At 42.6% G+C, this 25,455-nt stretch overlaps 3 protein-coding genes and 4 non-coding genes across 7 annotated transcripts in view; 5 read left to right on the forward strand and 2 right to left on the reverse strand.

The window, feature by feature from the left end:
• The window catches only part of LOC115103879 (nucleosome-remodeling factor subunit BPTF-like), a 56,831-nt gene extending 54,180 nt beyond the window's left edge, over positions 1 to 2,651 (forward strand). Inside the window, 1 exon segment of the mRNA XM_029624902.2 lies at positions 275 to 2,651. Coding sequence (XP_029480762.2) covers positions 275 to 311 — 37 coding nt within the window. The 3' untranslated portion in view covers positions 312 to 2,651.
• A 4,584-nt stretch (positions 2,652 to 7,235) lies between these two features.
• On the reverse strand, positions 7,236 to 12,464 carry LOC115103570 (UPF0450 protein C17orf58 homolog). Its single transcript, XM_029624410.2, has 5 exons — positions 12,041 to 12,464; positions 9,295 to 9,915; positions 8,794 to 8,880; positions 8,235 to 8,426; positions 7,236 to 7,441 (listed from the first exon to the last, which is right to left on the reverse strand). Exons 1-5 carry the CDS (start codon positions 12,102 to 12,104, stop codon positions 7,254 to 7,256), a joined length of 1,152 nt encoding a protein of 383 aa, XP_029480270.1. The 5' UTR covers positions 12,105 to 12,464; the 3' UTR covers positions 7,236 to 7,253.
• Positions 12,465 to 13,902: 1,438 nt separating this feature from the next.
• On the reverse strand, positions 13,903 to 13,975 carry trnar-ccg (transfer RNA arginine (anticodon CCG)). The gene has a single exon. It is a non-coding gene; the product is annotated as a tRNA-Arg (tRNA).
• Positions 13,976 to 14,258: 283 nt separating this feature from the next.
• LOC115103881 (importin subunit alpha-1-like) lies at positions 14,259 to 20,284 on the forward strand. The gene is made up of 11 exons (XM_029624906.2): positions 14,259 to 14,334; positions 14,648 to 14,764; positions 14,846 to 14,986; positions 15,459 to 15,547; positions 15,656 to 15,924; positions 16,299 to 16,393; positions 17,750 to 18,013; positions 18,278 to 18,511; positions 19,065 to 19,247; positions 19,649 to 19,798; positions 20,080 to 20,284. Exons 2-11 carry the CDS (start codon positions 14,699 to 14,701, stop codon positions 20,167 to 20,169), a joined length of 1,581 nt encoding a protein of 526 aa, XP_029480766.1. The 5' UTR covers positions 14,259 to 14,334; positions 14,648 to 14,698; the 3' UTR covers positions 20,170 to 20,284.
• LOC115104454 (small nucleolar RNA SNORA71) lies at positions 15,955 to 16,080 on the forward strand. Its single transcript, XR_003859757.1, has one exon. It is a non-coding gene; the product is annotated as a small nucleolar RNA SNORA71 (small nucleolar RNA).
• Positions 18,065 to 18,199, forward strand: LOC115104455 (small nucleolar RNA SNORA84). Its single transcript, XR_003859758.1, has one exon. It is a non-coding gene; the product is annotated as a small nucleolar RNA SNORA84 (small nucleolar RNA).
• Positions 19,406 to 19,540, forward strand: LOC115104456 (small nucleolar RNA SNORA84). The gene has a single exon (XR_003859759.1). It is a non-coding gene; the product is annotated as a small nucleolar RNA SNORA84 (small nucleolar RNA).
• Positions 20,285 to 25,455: the final 5,171 nt, after the last annotated feature.

Raw genomic sequence — 25,455 nt, forward strand, 5'->3', positions numbered from 1 at the left:
TTCATTTCTGGTGAACTCGACTGTCCCACGTTTTAAATGGTATGTTCTCACTGTATATACAAGCCTTCTAGAACATTAAACTAATGTAACACCAACATGGCTGCTCTCTCTGCTCAAACGTCTGACCCCACTGGCATCCAATAAGAGTTTTTGTATTCCCTCATGCACATTTTGTGATTTGTCAAGCTTTTCATTTAAAATTATTATAATTTTTTTTTTTTTAACACGTCAAGCGATCACATCAACTGTTTCCCCTTCTCTCTGCGTTCTGTAGGTCTCATAACAACAAACTGCAGTCTACAGCCTCTTAGAATACACAGACCGCACTTCTTCTAAAGCTTACTGTCAAAATGGCTGCCAATGTGGTTCCCCCTGAACATTCATACTCCAATGGGGAAGCCAGGCTACTTCTTACCTGTCCCCACACACATACCACACCTGTCGGACTTGGGAGTGGGAGTCAAACCCCCTGTTTAAAACCAGCACACACTCCTCGAAGATCGTAGCCGACGCGTGCTTCAGGCTGAACGGCCTTGGTACCAAACCGGATGAGCCCTCGCCGCTCCTCAACCACCTCTATGGCCGTGGAAAGAGAAGAGACTGGCAGTGGAAGGTTCCATTATCCAAACCCTTAGTGTTCATGATGGGTGATACCACATCCCCAACAAACAGGGGGAGGGAGGCTCAGACTTTCAGTTCACAGCCTGGTTCCTTCCCTTCAAAACACTTCCGATCTGGTGGATGAAATGGAGGGATGGCGGGAGAAAACCCCCCTGAAGTCAATAAGCTAATGAGTTGTTCAAGGGCAGTACGAAACAAGGCAGCAGTAGACTCTTTTTCAAGTTGTTAATTCCTTAACTAATCTCACATCTATTTTGTATCAGCTATTCTTCCTTCCCTGGGGGTCAACTCCCATTTCAGACTGTGTATGTCCCAAATGTCACCCTATTCCCTATATAGTGCACCACTTTTGACCAGAGCCATATGGGTCCTGGTTCTAAAGTTGTGCTCTATAAAGGGAATAGGGTGCCATTTGGGATGACAACCACTGACATTTTCCAGCTGTCTCTGTTTCCTCATTCAAAATGGGTCTAAATAGCACACACACACCTGTCTGGCTGCTTGTGTTTGGAACGAGCTGATCCTAGATCAGATCCTAGATCAGATCCCACATGGTGCCACCTTGAAGATGTATGTGCCCTGACCTCCAAACAGGCCATAGAGAGTCCAAGTTACCATTTCTATGTAATGTCTCAATGTGGAAACGCTATCCTGTTTGTAAAACCTTGTTTTTTCAGATGTTGAACCTCTGTTTTCCTTTTTCTTTGTTACCACCTAAAACGGGAATATTGGTGTATATGAAACTACAGCCGACATTGAGAAAACAAGCTCTATTTCTCGCCATGTCGAGGCTTCTCAAACATTTTTAATTGAAGACATTCGTCCGATGAAAACAAGAAAAGCTCTCCAAGTCTTTCGACGGGAAAATAACCGAGGATGGACTTGGAGAATGTGAAAGTCGTTAAAAGGGCATATTTAACCTAAGTGTACTGACCATCCACACCGCAACCTCCCCCCTCTCTCCCCCAATGGTTTGTCAAGAAGTTTGGATCACATGCATCTCTCAACTCACAGGCCCCCTATAAAGGATTAAGTCAAATGCTTTTGAGTTCTGCACTGCATCAAGTAAACATGCTGTGGTCTACAACAGTAAATCAGGAAGTCAACCTTCGTTGAAGAATCTTCATACTATGTTGGGGTTTGTATGAAGATTTCTTTTGGAACTCTTGGCCATTTTGATCATATTTGGAACTCTTCTGTAATAATTGTGTCGAGGCAGTACTGTTTGTTGGGGGGGAGAACATTTTTGGAGTTGTCATTGGTGCTCTTAGTTAATGTCTTAGGCTTAGGTTTGAAGAGGGGTTGGGGTAAATTTTCATTTCAATTTTGGAAGTGAACTGAAATTCCCATTTTCATTGGAATTTTAGTTTACTAACTAAATTGAAATGGAAATAACCGAAACCCTGGTTTGAAGTGCCAACAACTTTTTCGGAGGTGGACTGAGTTGAGAGATGAGGTGACCGTCTGTCAGTCCTATTCACTGACCTGTTTGCATTTCAAACCATGCACCAGCTTCTATTCTTACATGCATCGTCCACCATTTTGTATTTCATGTTGTATAATATGGCTGTCGATAAACAGAGATTATAGAGATTTTTATAGAGTTAGTACTTTTCTTTTTGACCGTCTTAACCAGCAACTAAGCCTACCTGTAGATTCAATAGATAGAGAATATCTTTTGTCATAGTGGACTCTACATTTAGGTAAAATTGCCCTTTATATTAAAAGTGCTGCATATTGTGTGCATATTGATTTAAAACCGGGCGGAGAATGTTGACTCTTTGAAGAGTTTTTTTTTATTTTTAAGAACCAACCAGTTCTACACATCTCTTAATAACTTCATCACAATATCTGTTGTTATTTATTCATATCGCTGAAAATATTTCATTTTTTTAGTAAATGTAAGAGGAAACATAACTGGGGGAAAATACTATATGTTTTTAACAGATTGTGGCAACTCTTATGAGATCCTTTTTTGTACTTGATAGGACATTTCATCCTAGATAATAAAGTCATGTTTTTGACATCAATTGTCCAATGTGCTGTCATCTTTGTTTTTACATGCTTATGTTGTAATTAATTTGTGTTTAAAGGGCCAGGAGTTTTGTCCGGACATGTTTATCCTGTCAGGTCACTTGGTAAGGAATATGTAATGAATATTAAGTAGTTTGTACCTTTCTCATCCCTTTCCACAGTGGAGTTGGATTAAGTTGCCTCAGACACTGATCTAGAGGCAGCTTCTCTGCATTTCCTCCTGTAAATGTTTCAGGTATTTTTGGTATTTAGTAGGATCCCCATTAGCCGCTGTGAAAACAACAGCTCCTCTTCCTGGGTTCCAGAAAAGATAAGACATTCGGGGAGGATTAGCTGATCCTAGATCTGGGCCTATAGGCAACTTCTACCCAGACAAGAGCAGGGGATGATGCCTGAGGGCAGCACTTATGCCCCCCTCACACACACACACACACACACATTGTATTTCCCCTGTACAAAAAACACCCCAAAACATTTTTTTGGGGGGGGTTATTTGTTTCTTTCGTTCATTGTTGATATAGTCCTGTATGATGCATTTTGCATCCTATGATTCTGTGTTTTTCATCATATGTTGCAAAATGCATCATATGGGCTATTTTGGGACTATATCAACAATGGATTAATGAAACAAATACCAAAAGATAGTTTGGGTTGAGTTTTCATTTAACCTTCTCCTCTCACCAAGAGACACACACACCCCTCCCTCGCTCCCTTCTTTACGCTCCCCCTCCACTCCAAACCCCTAACTGAATCCAGAGCTTTGCATGGACACCAAATGGACTACAGATGACCACAAGTCCCATCAATTCCTCTGTGGCTTGGGGGCTGGAACTCTCTCGCTCTCTCTGTCACACAGGAAGGAACTAGGACAAATTCCCACCTCGTCCCTTACCCCAACCCCTTATCCCTATTCCTCTCCATAAGGAATGTTGTCCCGCTGTGATGGTAGCCGAGATGCGAGTGGGCTCCCGTTTCCTGCCCGCCTGCATCTGTTCCCTCCAGCTATGTTCCCAGATGGACTTCAAAGCATGGGAACGGCTCGGTTCAAAAATGATTCCCTAGGCCAGACAGAGCCCCTATTACACCACAATTATGACCCTGTTTTGGGGCACTTAATCACCAGGGGTTATCATCAGGATTGAAACAGTATTTTGTTTTACTATACACTCCAGTTCAAATCTGTGTGCACCATACATAGAGATCCTATAATTCACTAGAGAGGCTGATGTCATAGACCCTCATAATTCCAGAATGTGTTCATTATGGCAGCCATCTTGGTCAGGAATGAATCCAAAAGTGATTATATATGTCATTCTGTGGTGCCATTCAAGAATGTGTGTTTGCAAGGCTTCGGCCGAGTGTTAGCCCCCACCGATAGCACATGAATAGACCCACAGACCACACCGACACCCAATGAGTAAATAACAAATGCATCTTTTATTAGTTCCATGTAGTATGAGATGAGATATGTGCACACAGTGCAAACCTTTGGCTTTTCGCTCATTTTAAGTATGAGGATAGTCAAAGATGACAGGCCAGACCAAGGGTCTGTGGCCTGGATGTCTATCTTATCATCCAGTCAAAGTTTTCCCTCGGGAATGGAGAGAGCCCGGGGTCTCTCTCTCTGTCGTGATGTATGTACACACAGTGCCTTCAGGAAATTTTCACTTCCCTTGACTTTTTCCACATTTTGTTGTGTTACAGCCTGAATTTAAAATGTATTAAATTGAGATTTTGTGTCACCGATTTACACACAGTACTCCATAATGTAAAAATTTTTTTTTTTTGTTGTAGAACACTTTTTTAATTATTAAAAAAATGAAAAAATGAAATGTCTTGAGTCAATAAGTATTCAACCCCTTTGTTATGGCAAGCCTAAATAAATTCAGTGAAAATGTGCTTAACAAATCTCATAAGTTGCATGGACTCATTCAGTGTTCAATAATAGTGGTTAACATTATTTTTGAATGATTACCTCATCTCTGTACCTCACACATAAAATTATCTGTAAGGTCCCCCAATCGAGTAGTGAATTTCAAGCACAGATTCAACCACAAAGACCATGGAGGTTTTTCAGTGTCTCTCAAAGAAGGCCACCGATTGGTAGATGGGATAAAATAATAATATCCCTTTGAGCATGGGGAAGTTATTCATTAGGTTTTGGATGGTGTATCAATACACTCAGTCACTACAGAGATTCAGGCGTCCTTCCTAACTCAGTTGCAAGAGAGGAAGAACACTTCCTCAATGATTTCACCATGAGGCTATTGCTGATTTTAACTTTTTGTCCCGAATACAAAGCGTTATGTTTGGGGTAAATCCAACACAACACACCACTGAGTACCAGTCTTCATATTTTCAAACATGGTGGTGGCTGCATCATGTTATGGGTATGTTTGTCATCGGCAAGGACTCAGGAATTTTTTTATGATAACAATAAATGGAGTACAGCTAAGCACAGGCAAAATCCTAGAAGAAAAACTGGTTCAGTCTGCTTTCCAACAGACACATTCACCTTTCAGCAGGACAATAACCTAACACACAAGGCCAAATCTACATTGGGGTTGCTTACCAAGACGACATTGAATGTTCCTAAGTGACCTAGTTACAGTTTTGACTTAATTTGGCTTGAAAATCTATGGCAAGACTTGAAAATGGCTTTTTAGCAATGATCAACAACACACTTGACAGAGCTTGAAGAATTTTACAAAGAATAATGGCCAAATATTGTACAATCTAGGTGTGCAAAGCACTTAGAGACTTACTTACCTAAGTACTTACCTAATCAAGATATTAGTATTTAATTTTTCATAAATTTGTAATAAATGTTTTTTTAAATTCTTCCACCTTCCAAAAATTACAATTAAATCAATTTTAATCCCACTTTGTAATACAACAAAGTGTGGAAAAAGTCAAAGGGTGTGAATACTTTCTGAAGGCGCTATAACCTTTTCCTTCTTTCTTTTTCACCTTCCCTCCTTCACTCCTCCCTCTCTCCTTCCCTTTGCCACTCTCAAATGCCTCCTTTGAGCTTTTGCCCCATCGGATGTGTGTGTGTGTGTATGTTTGCGCGCGTGTGTGTGTATGTTTGCGTTTGCACGTGTGTGTATGAACAAATAAAGGCCAGAGGTGGCATTAGCTTTCACCCCACCATCTCCAAAAAGAACCGGCAAGGAGAGCCGCACTTTTTTGAAGCCCTGTGTGTCCAGGTGCGCTGGGGATCAGATTCCCCTGATTAGATTTACAAAAACACTCACTAATACCACCAGGTTCCCTTATGAAGTCTGTTTTCTCCATTGGATATTTCAAACTGTACACATCTTTAATATTAGAAAAATAGGTTGATTTTAGTCTCTTTTCTGTCTTCTCAACTTTTCCTCCCCTGGGGTTTGTTGTTGATGCTTTTCCAGTCTTTCACCCCCTCTTATTTTTCACATACAGTAAAAGTGCATTTCCTGCAATCAAATGACAGGCACAAAAAAAACAGTATGAAAATTTGACAGCTTTTCTTACAGGCATAAGTAGGAGTTTGCTGTTATTGTATATTCGGGCAATAGGAAGTCCTTTAAAGTTTCCTACCAAGTGCTAAAGGGGAAATGTGATTGGACACTTGCCATTGGAGAATCACCAGTGTGATTAGATCTAGATCTGAACAGATCGTCTTTCCCATGGATAATTAGGATAACTTGGAACATGGATAATTAGGATAACTTGGAACATGGATAATTAGGATAACTTGGAACAAGCCAAATTGAAGATGTGTGGGTGTGTTCGTGTGAATAGTGGGGCTGGAGTTGGAAGTCTTCCTCCCTCAGGGTAAATATGGGCTTCATTCACATGCTCAGACACCATCTTCAAGTGTTGACACTGGACATCCAAAACATTCTGATGAAAAGTTGTTTTACATCGGATTAGCCAATGAAAATGTCCTCTACCTGAATTATTCCATTGAACCAGAACTCTGGGTTCACTGGCAGAATTTTTCAATCGTAAAATAAACCAATTTGAGAGGCACTGATCTGACCAATTCAAGTACCAGGCATGAATAAATGATCATTTTCAGTACTATGACATCTTAATAAATGACTAGAGTAGAGAAATACTAGAGAGCTCATCTTTTATCTTTGTTAAGTGTGCCCTCTAGCCAACTCTATGCTCATTCACAATAATAAGTGTCGTCTGTGTTTGGCCCGTGTAGGCAGTCATTGTAAATAATCATTTGTTCTAACTGACTTGCCTAGTTAACTAAACGTTTGAAAACGAAATAAAATAAAAATCCATTTAGGAAATCTGATGGGGCAATACTTCAAGCAGAGTTTGAAAGACGAGAACCTTTGATATAGACTCCACTTGTGTCTTCTATCAAGGAGGACGCAAAGCCTCAAGGTAAAGACTACAGACAGACAAGCAAAAACATTACCACTCAACCTGGATTATGACACAGACAAGTGCAGGAGGTCCGGAAAAAACAAACATATTGGCCTCGTCCATCTACGTCTCTGCTGAAATGCTGTAGGGGTTATAGGTCTCAGTCACTTCATGTTGACGACTGCAATGTCTTTTCCGCCACTGCAGGGGGGTGATAGTCTGTTTTGGTTTCACCTACACTTGGAGCGGGTGGCCTCCAGGGCTTTCTGGTGTCTCTTCTTGTTGAAGCGCTTGACGTAGTTGTTGCTACGGAGGAGGCCATCCCCTGGCTTCAGTTTTCCCCCCAGCAGGGCCAGGAGGTCGTTGGGGAGGTGGCGCCTCCGGTGGTAGATCTGACCCATTATAATGTACCGGCTACCTATAGAATAGCATTGGGGGTAGAGAGGGTGTCAGTGAATTCAGTATTTGGTCTCTCTGCTCAACTGGTAGACATGAGTTCAGTACCATTGACTATAGTAGCATACCACATAGCATGGAGAAATGTATTGGGAATCCCTCAAATTCAAATCTGGACCGCAAAGCCAGTTCCACTGCTTTTGTCCCCCCATTCTTCCCCTCTAATCAAGGACTGATTTAGACCTGGGACTCCAGATGGGTGCAATTTATGATCAGATAGAAGAGATCTCCAGGGTTGGACTTGAATACTCCTGCCCTATATGATGCACTACTGTTGTCCAGAGAGCACTATATAGGGCAGGGCTCTCCAACCCTGTTCCTGGAGAGCTACCATCCTGTAGGTTTTCACTCCAACCCTGTTCCTGGAGAGCTACCATCCTGTAGGTTTTCACTCCAACCCCGTTCCTGGAGAGCTACCTTCCTGTAGGTTTTCACTCCAACCCCGTTCCTGGAGAGCTACCATCCTGTAGGTTTTCACTCCAACCCCGTTCCTGGAGAGCTACCTTCCTGTAGGTTTTCACTCCAACCCTGTTCCTGGAGAGCTACCATCCTGTAGGTTTTCACTCCAACACTAATCTAACGCACCTGATTCTAATAATTAGCTGGTTGATGAACTGAATCAGGTTAGTTGCTACTGGAGTTGGATTGAAAACCAACAGGAGGGTAGCTCTCTAGGAACAGGGTTGCAGTGCCCTGATTTAGGGGATAGGGTGCTATTTGGGATGCATTCATTAGTTACTTAAGTTGACAGTTACCTAGTTTGATGTCAGGACAAGGCTTGCTACATTTGTAGGTGTCCAGGACAAGGAGACGCACTTTGAGAAAGAAGCTGTCTGGAGTGACGTAGAGGCGGCTCATCTTGTAGAAGCCATCGCTGCTCACCATCAGTGTGAGGAGTCTAATCCCCTTACGCACCACGTCTATGTCGTGAACGACCCCATTGACGGCTGAAATGGAAAGGCAAACGGTCAAATGAAAGTAAAGGTCATTGTTTGGAACTCTAAAGTGGAGAGTAGCACAGAGCACTCATAGGGACAGATCTAGGCTCAACAAAACTGACCCAAGATCAGCGTTTTGAGGCAACTTCACCCTGCACCATGGTGAGAAGACTCTACATGACCAAAGTCTAAACTACAGCGTGATTGGCAGGTTTCAAATAGACAACACCAGACATTGTGTCATACCCTTATTTTGTCCCCTTTTCCCATCCCTTCACTTCACTTGGTCTTTATGGAGAGATCACTGGAAGATGGTGGCCAGGCCACCCATCTCACTTTCATACAATAGTCTAACCTCGTTCACACACACACTTACCAAATTCACTGTAGCAGTAGTGCTCTCTCTCCTCCTTCTCCTTCCTGCACTCACTCATGCAGACGGCCTCGTGAGGGAAGTCAGACTCTGCGAGAGAGGGAGACAAAGAAAGGAAGAGAGAGACGGAGATGAGAAGGAGAGAGTGTGACCGACCGTGCCTGCTTGTGTGGAGCCAGACTTCATTCCAGTGTCATTAGAAGGACCAGAGTTGTCATTACAGAACCCAGGCGTCGCATTCCGCAGGAGGGGGATCCACATTCCCCGTCCTCGCCCCTTAATTACTACATAATAAATGATCTCACTTAGGCATATTTAGCATTGATATCAAAACCTCTCACTCCCCAAGACTTCACACAAAGGGACACATTCATTCCGGATGTAGGCAGCAATTTTTGGCTGGAGAGGTAATTAGCTAACTATCCCGAAATCGCAGAAGTCTCGCACTGTCACAGCTCACTTTGTACCATACATAGTGTGGGGGTGTAGTGTCATTTTCGGTACCTCGTTTCAGAATGTCGAAATGGTAGAGCAGGCTGGAGGAGCGACGGTTGAGGAGCACAGATGAGCGGCTGTTATTCCGGGTGGCGCCGCCGGACTGGTACAGACTGGACTTCCCCCCAGGGCGGTTCTCCTCCGGGTCCAGCTTTCTGGTTGAGGGGTCCCTGCGAGGGGAGGGGGCCGAGTGAGGTTGGCCCCTGGGTCTGGAGTTGGGGTGACTGTCCGGGTCACTCTGTGGGGGGTTGTTGAAGTTGGTGTGGGGGTCCCGGTGAGGGTCCACGCTAACTTTCTGTGTGCGGTTGGTGGCAGCGGTCAGTGGCATTTTGGGAAGCACTAGACTCACCTCGCCGCGGTTCTTCTCGCTGTTGTGCTCAATCAGGCGGTCATTTTTAGGGCCCTTCTTGCTCTTGTTGTGGAGGCCGGGGCGAGGGTCACTGTGCTTGGGCCAGACCCCCGAGGGAAGGGGGTGGAGGGCGTACTTGGAGTCCCCGACTTTGCTGCCCTTTTCCAGGAGCTCGTTGATGGGGAGAGAGGGGTCTTTGACCCCTAGCCTCGTGCTCTGGTTCTGGCCAGGTAAAACACTCTGGCCCTTCTCAGGGGGGGTGCTGATCACGGAGAACAGCTCTGGATAAAGCAAGCGAGGACAATCCAGTTACACCCAGCAGTATATTGTAACTTTATAATATCAATGGCCCCTTTTTCATACCTCCATCATAAGGTTATGAGTACAGTTGACTGCTTTTTAATATAAACAGTAGTTTGAGACTATCAATATTCTTTTTAACTGTCAGAGCTGGGTAAAAAAAATGTTTTTAAAAGCAATCCAGTTCTCTGCCCCTTCCACTTGGAATGAACTACCAAAGGGCATGATATGACAGGTGCTAGTGTCCTTGAATGTGTTTAAAGCTAGGGTAAAACCTTTTGGTGGACAATGAAGTGGAGGGCTGTCAATGTTCTGACCCCAGGATGCACCACACCTCCCCAAAGTATCTTGCCTGCTCAATCTTTAAAATGTATGCTTTTAAAACTGTAACGCTCGGCGTTTTATTATGTTGTAAATGTGTCCCGAAACTTTGCGATGATATTTGGCCAGGTCTCTTGTAAAAGAGATATTTCATCTCAATAAGACTAACCTGGTCACTTCAAATAAATTGAGTGCGTGCACTGAACTAAAGCATGCTAAATGCACTGCACATATTCAATTGTGATTTTTGTTGTTTTGTTTGAACTATTCACCATCTAATCTACTGATATTACATAGTTATTTCTAAAGACATTTTCATCCAGACGTTATCAGTACACCAACACAAGCCAAACACTTCAAAGTAAAGTAAAACATTAACAGGTTAATCGTAGTAGCCTCAATGATCAAAATCGACATTATTGGGTGGCAGGTAGCCTAGCTGTTAAGCACGTTGGTCCGGTAATTGAAAGATCACTGATTCGAATCCTCGAGCCGACTATGTGAAAAATGTGTCTATGTGCCCTTGAGCAAGGCACTTAACCCTACTTGCTCCTGTAAGTCACTCTGGATAAGACCGTCTGCTAAACTACGTACATTTCTAGTGGCAGTATGTTTTGTAATACGAACTAGATCTAACTTCCTGACAATGATAGTTGTAAAAAAAATTGTCAGATTATGACAATGTAACTCTTTTTGTTAACTCCAGCTTTATGATATGCACATTTCAGATGATTATATTTTTGTAAAGTGACCTATACAAAGATTGAATTAGATATGTCCGAGATGTATAGGCTAATTTGTGAAAGACAATTTATTTTTACATCTATCATAAAATGTACTTCCATACATATACATACATAAAGTCCTGCCATCCAGGAACTATATCAGGCAGTGTCAAAGGTCAGAAAAAATGCCAAGGACTCCAGACACTCAAGCCATAGAGAGCTCTCAAACCAACAGGCTGAGAGACAGCTTCTGCCCCAAAGCCATAAAACTGCTAAATAGCCAGACTGCTAAATAGTCAATTATTGGATCCCAAACTCTCTGCACTGACTCTACCTTGCACTGACTGACCCGACGCACACTTGCTAGATGTTATATATACACACACACACACACTACACTGTCACACCCACACAAAACCCTAACAAACGCACACACGCATACCAACAAACACACACTTTTACACTCATAATTTTCTGCTGCTAATCTTTTCTTTATTTTACTCATATTATTATCTATCCGGATGCCTAGTCACTTTACCTTGACTTCATGTGCGTACTGCATCTTCCTCAAATACCTCGTACCTCTCTCTGCACATTGAACTGGTAGGCTACTGGTACTCACTGTATGTATATAGCTCCCTTCTTGTGTATTTTATTTGAATCCTCGTGTGTTACTTACTATTTTTTATTGTTATTTTTACACTCTGCATCACTGGGAAAGTTTCGTAAGCAAGCATTTAGTCATGTCTATTACATCAGCTGTATCCAGCGCAAGTGATAAATAAATCAAATGTCGATTTGATAAGCCAATACATCTATTTCTTTATTGCACATCTGAGAAAATGTTTCGATTGCTTTAAAAATCACCATGTCATCACATTTACAATAGATACAAAAAAACAAAAAAAAAGTTTAAGTGTATTGGTTTTAAAAGCAATTGCTATTTCCTAATGGATCTTCTGATCTACAATAACACTGTCACCATTCTTCTCCTTAAAATGTCAAATGTAAATGTGATTAGACACAGTTGGAAAGCAGCAAGAATTGTTACTCGACTTACCATTGTCCTCCGCTTCAGAAAATGTCAACGCAAGTACCAGCAGGAGTAGAATAATCACTGTCATCCTGAAAAGTACTTTTGGATCAATTTCGAAGTCTGCTGGAGTGTCTCTGAATTCCTGAGGTTTATATGCCTGGAATGGAAGGCGTGTCACTCCGACGCAGAGGTAAACAACGTGACATCAGAGACACTTCATTCATGAAGCCATAGAGGTCCTATTAAATTCCGAATTATATCCATGCAACACCCTTCGGTCTTTAGTAGGCTACTGTGTGTGGGGCCTTTGGAAAAAACGTAGCCCAGACTTTAGCCTTTAATTCCACTAATTATTGATGGTAATGATTATTAGTGATTACGGATTGTCACAGGCTGTCGCATTTGAACAGTATTTTTTTTAAGTAACATGGTTTTAAAGTTCACAGTTAGCCATTGTTATGTAAATTGCTTCTGAAAAGTACTGGCTTGGCTTTGATCCTGAATACAGATTATCCATGATATTGACCAGATACTCTAGTGCCCGCTCAAACAGTGAAAATAAATGTCTTCAAAAAATGGGAGGCAGTCGGGAGGAGGCAAGATCAGGTGGGACAGATTCTTGTGTGAACGTTTCCACTAGTTACTTCAGCCACAAAGTCAGAACATGTTTAGAATAAATATTAATGAAAACAAAAATGCTGTTTTTGGTCTTAATTTAAGGTTAAGGTTAGTCATAAGGTTAGCAATGTGGTAATGGTTAGGTTTAAAATAACATTTTAAAAATAGACATTTTAGAAATAAGCGTGGTTTTTTTACTTTGTGGCTGTAGTAACTAGTGACAACCAGGCACAATTCCGATATAATGTGTTTTTCTCAAAGTTGCCAGGATGTCACGTGTCCTACTTATGTCAGTACACTCGTAACAACGTAATCATTACGAAACGTATATTCGATCAAATAATCCACACGTAGCAAATAAGGCATTACATTTTTTGTTAACTAAATTCGACACGCTCATTGACCTCCATATAAAAACTTTTAAATGCCACCTGCTGGAGAAGACAGATTTTGGACCCAATTCATTCAATTCAATTCCAAAGGCTTTGTTGGCATGGGAAACATATGTTAACATTGCCAAAGCATTGCCTTTGGCTTCGCCTCTTCCTCTCTGCCGGAAATGAGAGCAGGTCCGCTAGATCAATCGCCCAGTCAGACACCGGTGCCGGTGTTGTGCCGAAAATCTCCCCCTCTGCCAGAACGCACACACACTCAATTCTTCATTGCTGCGGCTTGCCTGCGAGTTGAGATTTCTGCTCTTCACTCCGTTGTCAGTTTAGCCTACATTTCACTGATCTTAGTAGCAGAAAGCATTTTTTTTTAAACGTGTCCTTTATGGCAGCTGTCAATGATCGCGTTAGGCTGCGTTTCATTAAAACATTTTTAGGGCGGTTTGATCTCGGGGAGGCACTTATAATGTCTGCAGTTTTCGGTTTGGCTATTTGTTTCATGTGTATTAGTCTATAAATAAATATCTTTGCCTAATACACTGGCAGGGTGGAGATTTCGACACAACACCGTACTGCATAGATACCGGTAAAAGTCATACGCATAGAACCACTGCCCCCTTTTGGACACAATGTCACAAACTTTGAGGCGACGCTTGGGGTATTGCAGATTTCAAACATTAAAGTTGTGATTAAAACTTATTGCTACGTATTTGATTGATTTGTATGGTACATTTTCGTGGGTCAAGGCTCCATAGTTTAATGCAGTAACATTTGGAGTCGGAGTGTATTCCCCGGTTTTATCTTCCATGTAGCTATTAACAATCATTTGCTATCATTTACTTCTTTCTGTGTCATTTCACGTAAAACGGAAGCTAAATACGACCCAGATGGGACTCGAACCCACAATCCCCAGCTCCGGAGGCTGATGCCTTATCCATTAGGCCACTGGGTCATCACGTTCCCAGTTATCGCAGGCGAAGTTTATAAAATTAGAAACATGATGATAAAGGTGTGTAAAGTTCTATAGAATTGTGTATATTTGGTTTCATGATCAACATATTTACTGCCAATTTTAGCTCAACTACTGTGCTCTGCGACTTGTCGCAGGCAAATATCGTCAAATTTCGTGAAAAGCTGTGGTATCGTCTCGCGATAAAAGCGCATCACCACTAGCGACTCATTTCCGACTTTTTCAAATAAGGGCCAATGAAGAGGTGCTTTGACTCGAATGGGCCAATCACAGATCGAGAATGCCGGAAATTTAAAGGTGGCCTCACGTTAGACGTCATTGCCAGTAAGAACAAGAACAGGGTGAGTCTGGTCTTCATGCGTTTGTTAGTTATTGTTTATTTTAATGGTTATAATATAGCAGTTACTGGGTGCATTCGATATAAATGATATTCGTTGATATATTGTACAATTATTACTTGTTTTCTGGTGTACTGGTTATGATTAAATGGTCAGTTTGTGCGATTTCAACCGGCCACATGGTGATCTACGTTAGATTATAGTTTGCCGGGCAGCAGGAAAGCGACACTGTCTTGCTAGCTAGGAAAAACGTTTATTTTTTATTTTTTTTAAGCACGCACATAGTTAACATTTGAACTTTTCCCCATCACGTTAGTAATCAATACTACAGCGAAGTCATCGCCTTGTTCAATAAGCAACGAAAACAATGTCGACAACTGCGAACGACGCCGATCGTATCACCCAATTCAAAAACAAGGGCAAAGATACCAACGTAAGTTGATACCGCCTTTGTTGCCTAATCTTGATTGACACATAGTTTACAGTATTTCAACTTGACATTATTTATGTGCAGGAATTGAGGCGCAGAAGAGTCGAGGTCAACGTTGAACTTCGAAAGGCAAAGAAAGATGACCAACTTCTCAAAAGAAGGAACGTCAGTATCTGCCCAGATGAGCCTACGTCTCCACTCCAAGAGAAGGACCAAAATGCACAGGTATTATTTTGCATCCATACTGTAACTACCCTTATTTGAAACTCAAACAGGCAACGGCAAGCTTTGGATTATGACTGTGTACAGGCCATCAACAATGGGTGAGTTAGGCCAAATATGGACATTTTCTCAATAGATTGATTTGGCGCCTTGTTGTCCTGTACTCTGAGGCCTGTTAGTTAGCGCTTATATTCGTCACTTTTTTCCATTGACATGCATGTGTAACCGATGTGAAATGGCTAGCTAGTTTGCGGGGTGCGCGCTAATAGCGTTTCAATCGGCGACGTTTCAGCCTTGCTCTGCAAGGGCCGCGTTTTTTGTGGCGCGATGGGTAACGATTCTTCGAGGGCGACTGTGTGCAGAGGGTCCCTGGTTCGAGCCCAGGTAGAGGTGCGAAGCTATACTGTTACACATGCAGATGCTCCACAGATGGCATGTCATGTAATTCATCTGTAATCCTGTCATGTTTCCATAGCCTGCACAGCACTGGACGGTTGAGGAGATTGTGGCCGGCGTAAATAGCCAAAGCCTTGATCATCAGGTGCAGGCTACCCAGGCAGCCAGGTAAGTCAGTGAGCGTATCATTGGAAACTGGTTTTGAGTAATCACTGTTTCTGTTCTATTGCCTTGTCTGTCCCTAACTGTTACTTTTGACCTGGCCGTTCACCACAGGAAGCTGCTGTCCAGAGAGAGGCACCCTCCCATTGATCGCATCATCGGCGCCGGGCTCATCTCAAACTTTGTCAGCTTTTTGGGCCTTGCAGAGTGTCCTCCCATACAGTTCGAGGCAGCCTGGGCCCTGACCAACATCGCCTCTGGAAACTCTGACCAAACCACCGCAGTGGTGGCCGGAGGAGCCATCCCCGCCTTCGTCAGCCTGGTGATGTCCCCGCACCCCCACATTAGCGAACAGGCTGTCTGGGCCCTGGGAAACATCGCTGGTATGAGAAGGCACACTATTTTATTTTTTTACCTGTATCGAAAGTGGCTATGGCATGACTGTTGCCATTGTCATTGATAGTACAGGAACAGTGATCTGAAAGATTTTCCCGTGTTTGTTGGAATAACTTCCTGTCAAACCCTGTATCTTTCAAACATCTTTGTTTGTTGAACTAGAAATTCTGATAAAGGTTATTGCTACCCGGCAGGTAACAATATCAATTTATTAGCATTATTCTTTTGAAAATATTACTACTTGATCGTGTTTTAGTTCAATATACCTTTTGCAATAAGCCTTACTCTTTGGTTGTATGCCGGATCAACTGTCTTCTGTGACCACATTTTTAACTTGGCCTGATTCCTCCCTTTTCCTCAGGTGATGGCTCCATCTATAGGGACTTGGTCATCAAGCACGGTGCAATTGAACCCCTCCTGACTCTGCTGGCTGCTCCTGACCTGTCTGTGTTCTCTGTAAGCTGTTTACATATAATGAGGAATAGCTTATGGGTTGTTGTGGAATTTGTTAGCAAGTGCTGCAGGAAATTCCACTCTGTCATCAGCTACAGTTGAAGTCGGAAGTTAAAATGCCCTTAGGTTGGAGTCATTAAAACCGTTTTTTTTCAACCACTCCACGCATTTCTTGTTAACAAACTATAGTTTTGGCAAGTCGGTTAGGACATCAACTGTTTGCATGACACAATTTTTCCTACAATTGATTAGACTACAGATTATTTCACTGTATCACACGTCCAGTGGGTCAGAAGTTTACTTAGACTAAGTTGACTGTGTCTTTAAACCGTCATGGTTTAGAAGCTTCTAATATCAGTCAATTGGGTGTGTACCAATAAAAGCCAGACTACAGTTTGTAACTGCACATGGGGACAAAGTTTGTACTTTTTGGAGAAATGTCCTCTGGTCTGATGAAACAAAAATAGAACTGTTTGGCAATAATGGCCATTTATGTTTGGAGTAAAAAGGGGATGCTTGCAAGCCCGAAGAACACCATCCCAACTGTGAAGCACAGAGGTGGCAGCATGTTGTGGGGGTGCTTTGCTGCAAGAGGGACTGGTGCACTTCACAAATTAGATGGCAGCATGAGGAAGGAAAATGATGTGGATATATTGAAGCAACATCTCAAGACATCAGGAAGTTAAAGCTTGGCTCAAAATGGGTCTTCCAAAAGGACAGTGACCCCAAGCATACTTCCAAAGTTGTGGCAAAATGGCTCAAGGACAACAAGGTCAAGGTATTGGCGTGGCCATCACAAAGCCCTGACCTAAATACTATAGAAAATTTGTGTGCAGAACTGGAAAAAGTGTGGAGCAAGGAGGCCTACAAACCCGACTAAGTTACTCCAGCTCTGTCAGGAGGAATGGGCCAAAATTCACCCAGCGTATTGTGGGAAGGCTACCTAAAACGTTTGACCCAAGTTTCACAATTTAAATCGAATGCTACCAAATAAATACTAATTGAGTGTATGTAAACTTCAGACTTGCTGGGAATGTGGTGAAAGAAATCAAAGCTGAAATCATTCTCCTATTCTAACGTTTCACATTTCTTAAAATAAAGTGGTGGTCCTAACTTCCATGAGACAGGAATTTTTACTAGGCTTAAATGTCAGGATGTGAAACCGGGTTTAAATGTAGTTGGTGACTGTGTATGTAAACTTCTGACTTCAACTGTATTTATGATATCGTGCTATATACAGTTGACTGCTTTAGCTTTCTTATCTTGGCACATTACCTCAATTTGATGCATCCATAAATCTAAATATAGCTGATAACTGTGGCTTATTGATCTCTAAAGACATCTCCCTGCTCCCTCTAGTCTGGTTACCTGAGGAATGTGACATGGACGTTGTCCAACCTGTGTCGGAACAAGAACCCTGCCCCGCCATTGGCGGCCGTGCAGTTACTGCTGCCCACGCTGGTGTGCCTGCTCCATCACAACGACAAGGAGGTGCTGGCTGACACCTGTTGGGCGGTGTCCTACCTGACTGACGGCCCTAACGAGCGCATCGAGGTGGTAGTGCAGTCCGGCCTGGTGCCCCGCCTCGTCCAGCTGCTCGGCTCCGGGGAGCTCACCATCGTGGTATGTCGCGGTTACTAGGCTTTTTTTTTATTGTCCCTGTACTGTCTGTTTGCCTTGTGGTTCCTAGAGACAGCTGCACTGTGCTGATCTGTGGGTTTTGATTGACTGGCAAATATTAATCTCTGTGATTTATGCATGGGAGCTACCACTTCAAGTAGCTTCTATAGCCCGGTTGTTGAGACATTCCAAGTTGCTGAAGAAAGCCTGTTGTCAGACATCAATCAATTGTGAAGCTTGCATCCTAATCCCCAAGCCTTTTCCCAGACTCCCTCTCTGAGGTCGCTGGGTAACATTGTGACTGGCACAGATGAGCAGACTCAGTGCGTGTTGAACTCCGGCGCGCTGACAATGTTCCCTGCGCTTCTCCGCCACCACAAGTCCAACATCCAGAAGGAGGCGGCCTGGACCCTGTCCAACGTCACGGCTGGCAAGGACACCCAGATCCAGGAAGTCGTCAATGCCGGCCTTGTGCCACTGCTGGTGGACGTTCTCAAAAAGGTATGACAAGGGTTCGTGGGCTAGTATGCATCAAGCTGGTGGACTAGGTTGATTTGTCCTTTTAGGACCTGATCCTAGATGGTTGCTACATGCAGCCCCAGATTTTACCTCTCTGTTTTGACTGTTCAGTTTCATGCCTACTGACCTTACGCCTGGTTTATGTCTTGTGCTGCTCCACAAACATCAGCACTCCTTGCCGACAGCAGAAATGAAAGCTGTGAATGAGTCTATACATGAAGGGAGCCCTGCCCATAGAGTGATGGAGGCCTCTAGTGGCCAAAATGCTGTGTTAGCATGGGCAGCGCCATTGAGAGCTCCCACAATTTGAATGTACTTGACTGGGTGGGATTTCATTGGCTGATCCCTCCTGGTTACCCTGTTGGTGTCATGTCCAACTGGGTCATCAGGAATGATCAACAAATCGTGAAGGAAATGTACTACTCTGGTGGATATTGCCTCGATGACCGTGCTGTCATAGACACTATAATGGCACAAATACAAAGATGAGTCCTTGCTATCTCTTTGACCCTGCCTCGTCTATTTCTTCAACCAGGCAGACTATAAGACTCAGAAGGAGGCGGTGTGGGCTATCACCAACTACACCAGCGGGGGAACGGTGGAGCAGGTGATACACTTGGTCCAGGCCAACGTGCTGGAGCCCCTGCTCAACTTGCTCTCTGCCAAGGACAGCAAGACCATCCTGGTCATTCTGGATGCCATAACCAACATCTTCTTGGTAAGTCGGTTTCTGGTGTGTGAGAAGAGACGATGGGTGGTGCTTTTAATTAAGTCTCATGACGTGCTCAGTATGAAGGTCAAGAGGTTCCTATTGCAACCCAGAATTCTATCAGTAACACATTATGGCTAATGAGCACCCTAGAACACTGACCGTTTGCCTTGTGGTTCCTAGAGACAGCTGGACTGTGCTGATCTGTGGGTTTTGATTGACTGGCAAATATTAATCTCTGCGATTTATGCATGGGAGCTACCACTCCAAGTATCTCCCATAGCCCGGTTGTTGAGACATTCATGTTTTAGCATTGCTCTGCTATTTTCAAATTTGACTTATGTTTATTGGTTTAAAATTAGAAATGGTTTTGTGTGTAAAAGCCCATAATAAGTGACTCATGCTCTCAGGCAGGAGAGAAGATCGGCGAGGTGGAGAAGCTGTGCGTGATGATCGAGGAGTGTGGCGGCCTGGACAGGATCGAGGCTCTGCAGTCCCACGAGAACGAGATGGTCTACAAGGCATCTCTCAGTCTCATTGAGAAGTACTTCTCTGGCGAGGTGAGGCATTTACCAAGCAATGACTAAGTCCATATACACTTATTTACTCTTTAGCTCGTCTCCTTCAGGTCCATTCAAGGAGACATTGAAGATGAGCTGGGTTTTATTCCCCAAGTTGGCCTTTTCACATCTGACCTTGTAGCCTTTTACAGTCGCAATAATGTGAACATGTGTTATTGGTATGGTGCAGCAGCTTGGTAGAGAACAGCTTTGTTGAGTGAAACGCGGGCCAGTTGCAATTCAAACTATTGTTCTGGTGACACCATCTGTCTTGCTTTCAGGATGAAGAGGATGAGACTGTTGCTCCGGAAATCACAACTGACGGCTACGCTTTCCAGATCCCTGAGAACCAAAGCACTTTCAACTTTTAAATGTCCTCGTTTCCTGTCTTTCTTTTTCTATGTGTCCTGTAGTCCCTCCCAACTTCACAAGTGTACAGACATTTCTTTGTTCTATTACAGCCTGTAAATAAACTTTATTACAATATGTGCTGTCAAATTGGTGGGTTATTGGTAAGCTTGACGCTTCCAGCACTTTTATTTTTTTAAATTGGGGTTCCTGTAGTCTACACCACACTGTATTTACTACGTAACATGCACATATTGTACGCGGCAGTGCCCAGCATTCAAAACATAGATAAAATATTCAATTGTGTATTCCCAGGCTAAATGGTCGAGCACAAACGGCTGATGTTGGGTGTTGAACACCAGGCAGAGCCATGATTGGCTGATGCAGTATGAGGAGTTAAGCCTCATGTAGGATTCAGTTGAGACTTTAACCTGTCATTCTTCAGAGTACATGCTACTATTGTTACCCATGGGAGGACACAGCCTGTTCCCCACTGGTGAAGGGGAGGTACATCCCTATTGGTAAACGCTTGCTCAAATGAAATATCAATGCAATTTACATCTAAACATACTCTATGAAATGCTCACCATTCAAATACAAGTTTTATTTTAATGAAAGTTTGCCTCCAGCTCCTATCCACCCATCTATTTGGTGTCTGATCCCAGACGACCTGTGGAAGATGACAATCTCCGACCATATCACTCAACCGTTGCCAAACAATTCGGTGTGCAAAATGGGCAAAGGTTCTGTATCTTATTCTACTCTTTCTGGACAGGGTGTGAGAAATGACAATCTTACAGATTTGGTGTCAACTGGGAGGTGGGCCTTATGCCCTAAACCAAGCCAGGCTTTTCTGCTGGTCTTGGACCTCACAAACAGGGTCTCCACTGTTGGTTTGTTCTGGACCACAGGACTTGGAGCTGGTCCGTTCTGTACCACAGGACGTTCAGTCTCTGGGCTGATCTTCATTCCGGGCCCAGTATGTTCAAATATCTGCTGCGTGGATCTGTGACAAGTGAAGTACAACACCAGCGCAAGTCTCAATCATTTGTTAGTTACTCTCACCTTTCACACCTGCCAGGCCTCTGGACTCACTGCTGTTAATATTTACCTCTTCCATGTCTGAAGCCTGTTGGGTCAGGTGGGTGACCACAGAGATATCTTGGCCTTATGAAGGGTGGATGTGGTGATGGTGGAGGATAGGTCTAAACCAAGCAACCAAAATAAGACACTGTTTCAATAGTAACTTGAGGATATACTTGTGTAAAGGTAGAAGAATGAGCTTAAAGGCCCAGTGCAGTCAAAAACACGATCATCCTGTATTTGATATTTCCACTAGTTTGGGCTGCCGGTAAATTGCTTAATAGACCAATAAGAGTTCCAAACCTCTGCTAATATCAGTTTTCTCATACCACTCCCAGCTAATTATTTGTAGAGATTGCTCTTTCCTAAAGAGTTTATTTTTGCCCATTTTAAATGAAAACATCCACAGTAATGTTACCCAGAAATAATTTGATGTTGAGATTAAAAATGGCTGCATTGGTACTTTCAGTAAATTGCTCATCTCAGATGTGATCCATATGAAATACATGTATACTGTATACCAATGTAATGTTCAGTATGTACTCAATCCAAAACTCCCCGGCATGCTCTTGCAGCGAAACAACTTATGCTCTTGCAGCGAAACAACCTTCCCGTGCCTCAGCGGCCTTGGTCACATCTATCCATAGGCTTCCCCTTCTGAAGGCTTCCCCTCGCGGATCTCCCCCTACTGATGGTTTTACCACTATTCTGGTTGTTGACAGATTCTCTAAATCCTGCTGTTTAATCCCTCTCTGGTCTACCTACCACTCTCCTGGTCGCTGAGGCATTGTTCCAGCAGGTCTTCCGTTACTATGGCCTCCCGGAGGACATAATTTCTTACCGCGGCCCCAAATTCAAGTCCCATGTTTGGAAAGCCATCATAGAGAAGCTGGGAGTCATTGTCCACCTCACTTTTGGGTACCGACCTCAGTCTAACGGGCAAGGGGAGAGGATGATCCAGGAGCTGGGGAGATTCCTGAGGGAGTCACTGCCAGGACATGCAGGGGGAGTGGGCCCGATTCCTTCCTTTAGCAGAATACGCCCATAATTCATTACGACACTCCTCCACTGGGCTGACTCCTTTCCAGTATGTTCTGGGTTATCAGCCTGCCCTTACTCTGCGCCAGGCCGAAGTGGTTCAGGTGTGCAGAAGAGTTATGGAACAATGCCCACATGAGACTCCAGCCCGCCGTCAGAAGGAGCAAGCGGATCGCCACTGCTCTCCACCAGGAACCTCCTACTCCGCTTGCCCAGTTTGTGGGGTCCTCCTTACTAATCACCTGATTTCACCATCTTTTCATGTTTCCCTTCTCAGGCCGGTGGTATGACGGTATTTGACTGTATTTTTTGTTTTTGAATAATAAAGTTCCACATTTGCTAAAGAGTGATCCTAGGGTTGCAACACATACATTCTATGTGATTTCAATGAGTCTTTCTCCATTCCGATTGTTTTATACTGTTCAATTCAACTTCAACCAAAACAAATTTCAGCACTTTTATAATTTCTGCATTTCCTGCACTCAATTGCAGTGGTGGAAAAAGTACCCAATTGTCAAAGTAAAGATATGTTAATAGAAAATGACTAAAGTAAAAGTGAAAGTCATGCAGTAAAATACTACTTGAGTAAAAGTCAAAGTATTTGGTTTTAAATATCCTTAAGTATCAAAAGTCAATGTAATTGATAAAATGTACATAAGTATAAAAAGTAAAAGTATACAAATGTCAAATTCCTTATTTAATAAGCAAAGCAGATGGCACCATTTTCTTGTTTTTTACGGATAGCCAGGGGCACACCAACACTCAGACATAATTTCCAAACTAAGCATTTGTGTTTAGTGAGTCTGCCAGATCAGAGTCAGTAGATGACCAGGGATGTTCTCTTGACAAGTGCACGAATTGGACCATTTTCCTGTCCTGCTAAACATTCAAAATGTAATGAGTACTTTTAGGTGTCAGGGAAACGTATGGAGTAAAAAGTACAGTATTGTCTTTAGGAATGTAGTAAAAGTAAAAGTTGTCAAAAATATAAATAGTAAAGTACAGATACAAAAAAAAACGACTTTAGTACTTGAAAGTATTTTTACTTTAGTACTTTACACCACCGCTCAATTTAGATAATTTCCGAACTGCCACGTAAGGGCTGCACCTATTTTATTTTTAACCAAATGTTGCAATTGCGATTTGACTTGCGCATTAGAGCAAAACTGTTGGAATCATGGAAATAGAATGACTAATCTAATTCAATCGTTATAATATAATAGTGGGCACTTTGAATAGTGTTGTTTGAGATGACAACGAAATAAAATGCCAGGGAGGATTTGTGACAGTGTAGGAACGTAAGTGTTGATACGTGTTTCCTAGGGGACCCTACTTTGGCTACATTGCATGTTTTTCGTTACTTCATGTTAACATGTTCATGCTTTGCATATTTCTCTTTGATTTAGAAGATACTGTTTCACAAACAACATGCTGATTTAGTTCTTTTCCGGCTGTATTTAGCTAGCTACGTTTGCTCTTACTCAGTACCTTTATTAGCTACCTAGCTATTAGCCGGTAACAATTAGCCTCTCACAAGATTTAGGGCTATTTGCTAAGAAAATACAAACTAGTTATTTGCTGATGTAAGCAGCACAAACTAATAGTGACATAGAACGCTAGTGGATTTATATTAAGAAGCAAAGTGAAAATAGCATTGTTATCATCAACACTTGAATTTGCTACATTGACCATGCAGGTCGAACGCAAGTGTCTCGTGGTTGAAGAACATCAAATATGCTCCTTGAGTGACAGGGGGCGTGGCTAGGTCAGTGGAAAGTGGCGCGGAGAGAGATGACTCAAGTAGCGAAGTAATCTCAAAATGGACATTACATATGGCGTATCACATTTAACAAACCAAACATTGAAATACCGGTATAGAAGGTCAAGTAAAAACCCAAACCTGTCCCTGCATCAATACCAGTATATCATAATTTACCAGTTGAGGACTTGAGAGGCGTCTGTCCTCTTGCTCAGTTGTGCACCGGGGCCTCCCACTCCTTTCTATTCTGGTTAGGTCCAGTTTGCGCTGTTCTGTGAAAGGAGTAGTACACAGCGTTGTATGAGATCTTCAGTTTCTTGGCAATTTCTCGTATGGAATAGCCTTCATTTCTCAGAACAAGAATAGACTGACGAGTTTCAGAAGAAAGTTATTTGTTTCTGGCCATTTTGAGCCTGTAATCGAACCCACAAATGCTGATACTCCAGATACTCAACTAGTCTAAAGAAGGCCCGTTTTATTGCTTCTTTAATCAGAACAACAGTTTTCAGCTCTGCTAACATAATTGCAAAATGGTTTTCTAATGATCAATTAGCCTTTTAAAATGATAAACCTGGATTAGCTAACACAACGTGCCATCGGAACACAGGAATGATGATTGCTGATAATGGACCTCTGTATGCCTATGTAGATATTCCATTAAAAAATCTTCCGTTTCCAGCTACAATAATCATTTACAACATTAACAATGTCTACACTGTATTTCTGATCAATTTGATGCTATTTTAATGGACATAAAATGTGCTTGTCTTTCAAAAACAAGGACATTTCCAAGTGACCCCAAACCTTTGAACGGTAGTGTACAATCATGTACAAACTGTCCAAAATTTCCCCACTGTGTCTCTTACTGCCTGTTTGAGTTCAGTGTGTACTGGCGGCTATTAATTGTTCCACCAGAAGGTTATCTCTAATCACAAACAACAGATGATTTAAACACAAGAGCAGTGGACCAGGCCTTAAAGAGTGAGCAGCCTCTCATTTAAAATTAGTCTCAATGCTCAATCCCTCTGTTATACTCCTTCAAATGACTATAATATTGCATTATTGGATTGCTATCTTAAAGCCAATTATCATTCACTTTGTTACTTTCACTAGTCTCCATCAACTAAAACCCTTCTACTCTTTCCAGTAGAAGAAATCGGATCACTCTCAAACAATGTTATGCTTTTCCCCCTATTGCAAGGGTTAAAACAAAACAAACATCATAACTTTCTCCATATTGGAAGGCATTGTTTTCATTTTAGTATACCTTCAAAAAGTGACTATATTTTTATGTTACCAATCTCTGTTGGGTATTAATTTTCTGCTTCAATATTTATTAAATGTCTGTTATTTTAAGATTCATATGTAATGCCTTGGAGGGATCCATATGTATTAACTGGGTTGGAACTGTCTCAGTCCCCAGTAGATG

Source organism: Oncorhynchus nerka, linkage group LG21, assembly GCF_034236695.1.
Source record: "Oncorhynchus nerka isolate Pitt River linkage group LG21, Oner_Uvic_2.0, whole genome shotgun sequence".
NCBI lineage: Eukaryota > Metazoa > Chordata > Actinopteri > Salmoniformes > Salmonidae > Oncorhynchus > Oncorhynchus nerka.

Bases quoted from the DNA above. Each gene is read 5' to 3' on its own strand.
- LOC115103570 (XM_029624410.2), bottom strand. From the start codon at position 12,104: ATGACAGTGATTATTCTACTCCTGCTGGTACTTGCGTTGACATTTTCT. The intron at 8,881-9,294 runs GTACCGAAAATG...CCTCTCTCGCAG, and splicing joins TTTCGACATTCTGAAACGAG to AGTCTGACTTCCCTCACGAG. The intron at 8,427-8,793 runs GTAAGTGTGTGT...TTTCCATTTCAG, and splicing joins CTACTGCTACAGTGAATTTG to CCGTCAATGGGGTCGTTCAC.
- LOC115103881 (XM_029624906.2), top strand. From the start codon at position 14,699: ATGTCGACAACTGCGAACGACGCCGATCGTATCACCCAATTCAAAAAC. The intron at 15,548-15,655 runs GTAAGTCAGTGA...CGTTCACCACAG, and splicing joins CAGGCTACCCAGGCAGCCAG to GAAGCTGCTGTCCAGAGAGA. The intron at 19,799-20,079 runs GTGAGGCATTTA...TCTTGCTTTCAG, and splicing joins AGAAGTACTTCTCTGGCGAG to GATGAAGAGGATGAGACTGT.